This window comes from Bos javanicus, chromosome X (assembly GCF_032452875.1).
Source record: "Bos javanicus breed banteng chromosome X, ARS-OSU_banteng_1.0, whole genome shotgun sequence".
In the NCBI taxonomy this organism is placed as follows: domain Eukaryota; kingdom Metazoa; phylum Chordata; class Mammalia; order Artiodactyla; family Bovidae; genus Bos; species Bos javanicus.
The window spans coordinates 132082720-132091382 of NC_083897.1; the positions used below are offsets into that span (position 1 = coordinate 132082720).

At 40.4% G+C, this 8663-nt stretch overlaps 1 protein-coding gene across 1 annotated transcript in view; it reads left to right on the forward strand.

Annotated features, from left to right (window-relative positions):
• BEND2 (BEN domain containing 2) overlaps positions 1–4426 on the forward strand; it is a 62985-nt gene extending 58559 nt beyond the window's left edge. The window contains exon 25 of the mRNA XM_061408845.1: positions 1333–4426. Within this exon, the coding sequence (XP_061264829.1) occupies positions 1333–1529 (197 nt within the window). The 3' untranslated portion in view covers positions 1530–4426. The remainder of the gene's footprint in view (positions 1–1332) is intronic.
• The last annotated feature ends 4237 nt before the right edge of the window (positions 4427–8663 follow it).

Consider the following 8663-nt stretch of genomic DNA (forward strand, 5'->3'; position numbering starts at 1 on the left):
CTTCCAGGCTACCACTGATCTGTTAGCCCTTTGAATATGAAAGCTTTTTTACTTTGTCACATGACATGCTAAAAAATTTGGACATACACTGTGTTTATGGCATTGTCTTGATTTCCCAGCCTGTTATTTAAATTTTAAAAATCTATATTATTTGACCAGAATATATTAAATATCATCACTTCAACATGTAATCAATATAAAAATTACTGACAAGATCAGATCAGATCAGATCAGTCACTCAGTCATGTCCAGCTCTTTGCGACCCCAGGAATTGCAGCACACCAGGCCTCCCTGTCCATCACCAACTCCCGGAGTTCACTGAGACTCACGTCCATCGAGTCAGTGATGCCATCCAGCCATCTCATCCTCTGTCATCCCCTTCTCCTCCTGCCCCCAATCCCTCCCAGCATCAGAGTCTTTTCCAATGAGTCAACTCTTTGCATGAGGTGGCCAAAGTACTGGAGTTTCAGCTTTAGCATCATTCCTTCCAAAGAAATCCCAGGGCTGATCTCCTTCAGAATGGACTGGTTGGATCTCCTAATAGTTTACCCTTTTTCCAGCCTATTAATCCTATTGAAAAGCAGATGACATTAATGTAGCCAAGTAATGCTGGCCTGTAGTGATTGCCAGATCTTTTTCTAAGAGCTCAAAGGTCCTTAGGAAATTACCTAAGAAAGTATCTAAGAGCAGCTCTGTTCTTCTGGTTAACACCTGTCTTCCCCACCTTTCCCTTTGTCCTCCCACTTTCTCTAAGAGTGCTCCTTGAGGTATGTTGCCCTGTCACATTTTGTTACAGAAGTTTTCATTTAACTGCAAGATCTAAAGACTCTTATTTCTTTTGTCTGAGATAAACCAAGCAGTGGCAAAGAATTTAGCAGTCACAGCTTCTTGCCTCTAAAATTATGAAAGACACTGCAGCCTCTGGTGTATTAGAGCCTTATTATTAATAGCATGTCTTTATGATACAATGAATAACATGCTAGATGTGTGTTTGATAAATTTAAGAATAAGGAAAGTTTATATTGGGCACTGAAGAGAGCAGAGGGTTTCCATCCTGGTTACATAGTAAGATGATGGGATATTGGTTTGTGTGTGTGTGTGTGTGTGTGTGTGTGTGTGTGTGTGTGATTGAAGAATGGTGCTATTTCATATTATTATCCTTTCAGATGAAAAGATTGTTCAGCTAATTTAATGAAAGTTACAGTCCATGTGTTTTAATTAAAGTCTTAATGACCTTTTCACAGAAAGAGAAATAGTACTAAGGTTGAATAAATTCATTTCTCTGAGAAGTGATTTCTAATTGATTGTCATATTTTTGGACTTTACCACCAGAGTTTCTCCAGGAAATCTACCCGACTTGTGATCTATCAGAAAATGGATACGACTGGAAATTGTGTGTGATGGCTATCAATAGTTGTATCTATAGTCTTAGATGTAACCTGGAGTGGCCCACATATGAAATACAGTTACTTCCACCAACAACTCCTTCAACAGAGTCCAAGCCAAAAGATCCCGACTTAGCTGACTAAATGTTAGCCGTCCAACCTTTTCTTTTTTGCTATTGTACCACCCTGTAAGTTTCTCAAGTTATTAACTCCAAAATTAGCCTGTTGTAGTAGCATTGTAGATCAGTATTCACACTTAAAGAAATAACCTACGTTCTTTTTTTGCCCACAAGGAAGGCAGAATTGCATTAGGAAGATAGGCGATGTTTCATTTTATGAGTAAAGTGATGGGCAGTATTCCAATAAGAACCTCTCAATAAGAGAATGGTAGTAAACTCCTAAAGATTGTTATTATTGCTGTTTTAATGTAGAGTGAAAATAGTACATTTAGTTCTTAATGACAGATGTAATCTGAGTGTTAGTGATGCAGATATAAGTAGTGACATAGAGCCATACTTGGTTAGGCGAACCATAATACCAAGCATGGGAACTTGCTGGTATTGACACTCAGTATGTCAAGTGATTCTGCAGTACAGAGCTTGAGTTAAGCTAGATTGTTATTATTGCTGTTTTAATGTAGAGTGAAAATAGTACATTTAGTTCTTAATAACAGATGTAATCTAAGTGTTAGTGATGCAGATATAAGTAGTGACATAGAGCCATACTTGGTTAGGCGAACCATAATACCAAGCATGGGAACTTGCTGGTATTGACACTCAGTATGTCAAGTGATTCTGCAGTACAGAGCTTGAGTTAAGCTAGATTGTTATTATTGCTGTTTTAATGTAGAGTGAAAATAGTACATTTAGTTCTTAATAACAGATGTAATCTAAGTGTTAGTGATGCAGATATAAGTAGTGACATAGAGCCATACTTGGTTAGGCGAACCATAATACCAAGCATGGGAACTTGCTGGTATTGACACTCAGTATGTCAAGTGATTCTGCAGTACAGAGCTTGAGTTAAGCTAGATTGTTATTATTGCTGTTTTAATGTAGAGTGAAAATAGTACATTTAGTTCTTAATGACAGATGTAATCTAAGTGTTAGTGATGCAGATATAAGTAGTGACATAGAGCCATACTTGGTTAGGCGAACCATAATACCAAGCATGGGAACTTGCTGGTATTGACACTCAGTATGTCAAGTGATTCTGCAGTACAGAGCTTGAGTTAAGCTAGATTGTTATTATTGCTGTTTTAATGTAGAGTGAAAATAGTACATTTAGTTCTTAATGACAGATGTAATCTGAGTGTTAGTGATGCAGATATAAGTAGTGACATAGAGCCATACTTGGTTAGGCGAACCATAATACCAAGCATGGGAACTTGCTGGTATTGACACTCAGTATGTCAAGTGATTCTGCAGTAGAGCTTGAGTTAAGCTAGATTGTTATTATTGCTGTTTTAATGTAGAGTGAAAATAGTACATTTAGTTCTTAATAACAGATGTAATCTAAGTGTTAGTGATGCAGATATAAGTAGTGACATAGAGCCATACTTGGTTAGGCGAACCATAATACCAAGCATGGGAACTTGCTGGTATTGACACTCAGTATGTCAAGTGATTCTGCAGTACAGAGCTTGAGTTAAGCTAGATTGTTATTATTGCTGTTTTAATGTAGAGTGAAAATAGTACATTTAGTTCTTAATAACAGATGTAATCTAAGTGTTAGTGATGCAGATATAAGTAGTGACATAGAGCCATACTTGGTTAGGCGAACCATAATACCAAGCATGGGAACTTGCTGGTATTGACACTCAGTATGTCAAGTGATTCTGCAGTACAGAGCTTGAGTTAAGCTAGATTGTTATTATTGCTGTTTTAATGTAGAGTGAAAATAGTACATTTAGTTCTTAATGACAGATGTAATCTGAGTGTTAGTGATGCAGATATAAGTAGTGACATAGAGCCATACTTGGTTAGGCAAACCATAATACCAAGCATGGGAACTTGCTGGTATTGACACTCAGTATGTCAAGTGATTCTGCAGTACAGAGCTTGAGTTAAGCTACACTGTTTCAGAAGGGCAGTATGGCTTACATATAACCAAAAAATTTTGCAGATTCTTAATTTCAGATTAATTCATCCAAATTAGTCTTTGGCTTCACGATTCACTATTATTTTGCAAATAATTTTACAAACTATTAGTAATACAGTTAATATATAAACGTTAATTTATACCCTAGGCAAGGTTAACTTTCAAATTGTACATGCAGATTTAAAATTTGATTTGTATTTTGTGGTATCTCAAATATTTCCTGTATTAGAAGTAGAATTACAAAAACAAAAACTGCATATTTGCAGAAATTTTTCAAGATTTATATAGTTAGCTCTATTATGGTGTTTGTTTACATTAGTTACTAGACCAGCCCCGTCCAATAGAACTTTCCATTGTGTTGGCAAAATTCTATGATTTTACATTGCCCAACATGGTAGTAGCCACCTGTGGCTTTTGAGTACTTTGAGATGTGGCTACTTAGATGTAGGAATTACCTTTTAAATTGTATCTCATTTTAGCTAATTAAAATTAAAATTTAAATAGTCACATGTGGATAGTGGTTATTATATTAGATAGCACAGATTAGAATGCACATTTTTTTAAAAAGTGTTTAAAATTGTCCCCACAGTTTGAGTCATAGTTATATACACACTGGAGAAGGAAACAGCAACCCACTCCAGTATTCTATTCTTTCTTGGGAAATCCCCATGGATAGAGGAGCCAGGTGGGCTACAGTTCATGGGGTCAAAAAGAGCAGCTGAGTAGCTTTCACTTCACTTCCATATATACATAATTTTAATATCATACCCATTGAGCAAAATAAGTTTCATAAAGGTGTTTCAGATCTTATTTAAACTAAATTATACCTTTTGTATCCAGAACAACAACAATGTTCAAAATTTCACAGGTCAGTTTTGTTATTGTATTAGTCCAATATTAAACATTTAAAATGCCTGTTCATAAGACTTGTTTTTGATAAATATATCTTTAGTGTATTGTTTTTGAAATAAATACAATAAATAAACATCTTGTTTTCTTAATAGATGCTTTTTTTTCATGTAATTTTATAGAACTTTTACTAATGTCATCTATACCTATTCCCTGGTGGCTCAGATCATAAAAGAATCTGCCTGCAATGTGGGAGACCTGGGTTTGATCCCTGGGTTGGGAAGATCCCCTGGAGAAGGAAATAGCAACCCACTCCAGTACTTTTGCCTGGAGAATCCCATGGACAGAGGAGCCTGGCGGGCTAAAGTCCTTAGGGTGGCAAAGTGGACACTACTGAGCGACTAACACTTTCTGCATAGCATTTTTAATTTAATGATAACATTTGCAGCCAGGTTCATTAATGTGGCACAGTTAGAATGTTTGCTTTCTTGCTTGATAAGCAAACAGAATAGTTTAATCCAGTAACAATAATTTACCATTGTGGGTATAACTGTAGGGATCTTGAAAACTTTGGAAATGTTTTGTCCTTCCTGGGTAAAACAAGTGTTACTAAAGCATATAATATTATTTTATACTTTTAATATTTATTTAAATATATGCCAATATTTTAATTTTGGTCAGCAAGGCTTCAATGTTTAGCTCTGGCTTTTACTTTCCTTTATAGCCCATATCCACATCTAGTGAAGTGATATCTTTGCAACGTTAGGCAATAGTGGCGATCTAACCACATTCATTCCTGTGTAGAAAAGTAAAGTGCTTGTCACTCCTTCCTTCACCCCAATTTATTTTAACTCACGTTAAATTTGCAATGAATTTTTTTCACCATGATTAAAAAATCGCCTGCACATTCACTCTGAGATGGAATAATTGGGAATCTCAAATGATCAGTGAAATTAATTTGAAAGATTGGCGGGTGACAGGTTTAAATCTCAGGACACCAACACAGATGGGCAAGAGACACTTTTTCTATATAACAATTCCTATTTTGATTTCACAGCTTTCAGGTGATCTCGCCAGCCGCTTTGGGCCAAGACCCCCGCCCCGCCCCGTCCCCGGGAGTCCCCAGTGGGCAGGGCTAGGTTTTAGTTCACTAGGCTGCGCAGACCGGGTCGGGTAATGCCAGGCTTTCCAGGCAGGGTTCGGCTCTGAATTCCTCTCCACCTTGGGCGGTAGCACGGGACCCCTTCACGAGGTTCCGGCTGTTCTCGGGAGGTTTTCAGCCCCGCCAACCCATTCTCAGCTCCCGCACGGCTGGCGTCCCAGCGTCCAGGTGTCTGCTCCTCTGGAGAGACCGGCCAGGAGACGCTTTCCTCAGCGCTTGCCTGAGTAGGCAAGTCAGGCTCTGGGGCCGGCAGAAATCCTCGTTTGAGGGCCCCACCAAGGGGCCTGGTCAAAGTGCTGCAGCTGAGCGCAGGGGCTGCTTGGGACTACTGCTCGGGCGCTGCAAGTACGGTCTCAGCCCCGGTACAAGTGCTGGGTTGTTGCCAGTCCCTCGGCCCCTTCTGAGTCACAGTCTGACTCCCAGTGGGCAAGCCCTGTGGGGCGACACTGGAATAGGGGCTCCCACAAAGTGACCCACTTTGTCACTGGCTTCCTGCCACCACCTGCCCCCAGCCCCTTTCCCACCTGAGGACTCAGAGACTCGGGGGAGACAGCAGTGAGGAGCTGCGCGGGCATGGGGGAGGGGCAGGGTGGTGTGTGGAGCCTCTTCCCCGAACTTTCCACGCGGTATCTGGGGCTCTGCGGTGCAGAGGGTGCTTCAGCCTCACCCCCGCGTTCTAGGCTCCCCTCAGTGGTGTCCTCTTCACGAATGATTGGTGGTTCCTGTGAGGGTGAGCGAAATCGGAGCGACCTGTGACGCCATCTTGATGACGTCGCTCTTAGGCTCGGGTTTCAGCCTCCACGCGCTGGAGTGGAAACTTAGCATTAGTTATTCAAGGCATGTGAGTTTCCTACAACTGCGAGAAGAGCCCCTAGGATGTGAATGCAGATAGTAGGTTGGGGAGAATACCAACTGGCGGGAGTTTTTATCCGTAGTTACAGGGGTCTTACACAGTGCTATGGCTGGGGAGAGGTTTCAAAATCGCTTTCTTGCCATTTTTCTTAGCCCTCAGCTGAGATAGCTAGTTGTCCCCTCTGCTCTTTAGTCGTTGGCCCAGAACGATCCTTATTTCTGTCCACAGGACCCATTGAGATGGAGCAGCTCTGATCTCTACTCCTTCTAGGTCCCCCTGGAGCTCATAGGAATTGTTTGGTTGCCACTTCATTATTTTGCATCACGGGAAATGGGTTTTATCCATTTCTCCATATACTTCTTCTTTATATTTAATTTTTAAAATGTATGTTTGGTTGTGCTGGGTCTTTGTTGCTACAGGGGCTTTTCTATAGTTGCGGCAAGTGGGGGCTACTGTCTAGTTGTGGTGCTCAGGTCCATAAGACTAATCTATACATCAGTGTCTCTTTTGCTGTCTCGTACACAGGGTTATTGTTACCATCTTTCTAAATTCCATATTTATGCGTTAGTATACTGTATTGGTGTTTTTCTTTCTGGCTTACTTCACTCTGTAGAATAGGTTCCAGTTTCATCCATCTCATTAGAACTGATTCAAATGTATTCTTTTTAATGGCTGAGTAATACTCCATTGTGTATATGTATCACAGCTTTCTTATCCATTCATCTGCTGATGGGCATCTAGGTTGCTTCCATGTCCTGGCTATTATAAACAGTGCTGCGATGAACATTGGGGTACACGTGTCTCTTTCCCTTCTGGTTTCCTCAGTGTGTATGCCCAGCAGTGGGATTGCTGGATCATAAGGCAGTTCTATTTCCAGTTTTTTAAGGAATCTCCACACTGTTCTCCATAGTGGCTGTACTAGTTTGCATTCCCACCAACAGTGTAAGAGAGTTCCCTTTTCTCCACACCCTCTCCAGCATTTATTGCTAGTAGACTTTTGGATCGCAGCCATTCTGACTGGCGTGAAATGGTACCTCTTAGTGGTTTTGATTTGCATTTCTCTGATAATGAATGATGTTGAGCATCTTTTCATGTGTTTGTTAGCCATCTGTATGTCTTCTTTGGAGAAATGTCTATTTAGTTCTTTGGCCCATTTTTTGATTGGGTCATTTATTTTTCTGGAGTTGAGCTGTAGGAGTTGCTTGTATATTTTTGAGATTAGTTGTTTGTCAGTTGCTTCATTTGCTATGTTGTGGTAGTTTTAGGTGGACAGCAAAGGGACTCAGCCATACATACACATGTATCCATTCTCCCTCAAACTCTCCTTCCATCAAGAAACAAAAGCTATTTTAGATGTCTGTTTAAAGGAAATGCCAACTTCCAGCCTTCAAGATGTAGTCAATGGTAGGTTTCTCCTCTTTCCCCATCTCAAACACAGAAAGAGTGATGTGGGAATGGGTCGGGTTGGCGGGTGGGGGGAGACAGACAGACACGTAGAGAAAAAGGAACATATCTATTACCAGGACCATTAATAACATATATATTAAAGGACCAATATGTTACCCTTATCCCTAAATGGCCAGATAAAAGTGAAGGTGGAGGTCGCTCAGTCATGTCTGGCTCTTTGCGACCCCATGGACTGTAGAGTCCATGGAATTCTCCAGGCCAGAATACTGGAGTGGGTAGCCTTTCCCTACTCCAGGGGATCTTCCCAACCCAGGGATCGAACCCAAGTCTCCCACACTGCAGGTGAATTCTTTACCAGCTGAGCCACAAGGGAAGCCCAAGAACACTGGAGTGGGTAGCCTATCCTTTCTCCAGCAGATCTTCCCAACCCGGGAATCCAACCCAGGTCTCCTGCATTGCAAGTGGATTCTTTACCAACTGAGCTATGAGGGAAGCCCAGATGACCAGATAAAGGTCCTGCTTAACTGAGATATCTGACTTGGACAGGCCCATTCAAGCCCAGCCTGAGGAGGCACTAATATATTTACATTGCTAACATATTCATTTCTCAAGAATGTTGATACTTCAAGTTTTTAATGGCACCACTTAAGTGAATTTCTAGGTAAGTCACTTTCTTTAAAGTGATGTTACTGAAATAAAATATTCATTTTAGTGGATATCACTTTTCTCTATTAACGCTTGCATTTTCAAATTAATTGGTTTACTTAAGTGATGAATGGTGCCTATTTATGGAAGATGTAATATATTGATATGTTTTTGCAGTGCCTGGCAATGTGGTATCCTGTACTTATATCTGTGCTTACTTACTGGGCTCCAAGAGTAATTACAGTTTCAACACCATTTTGAT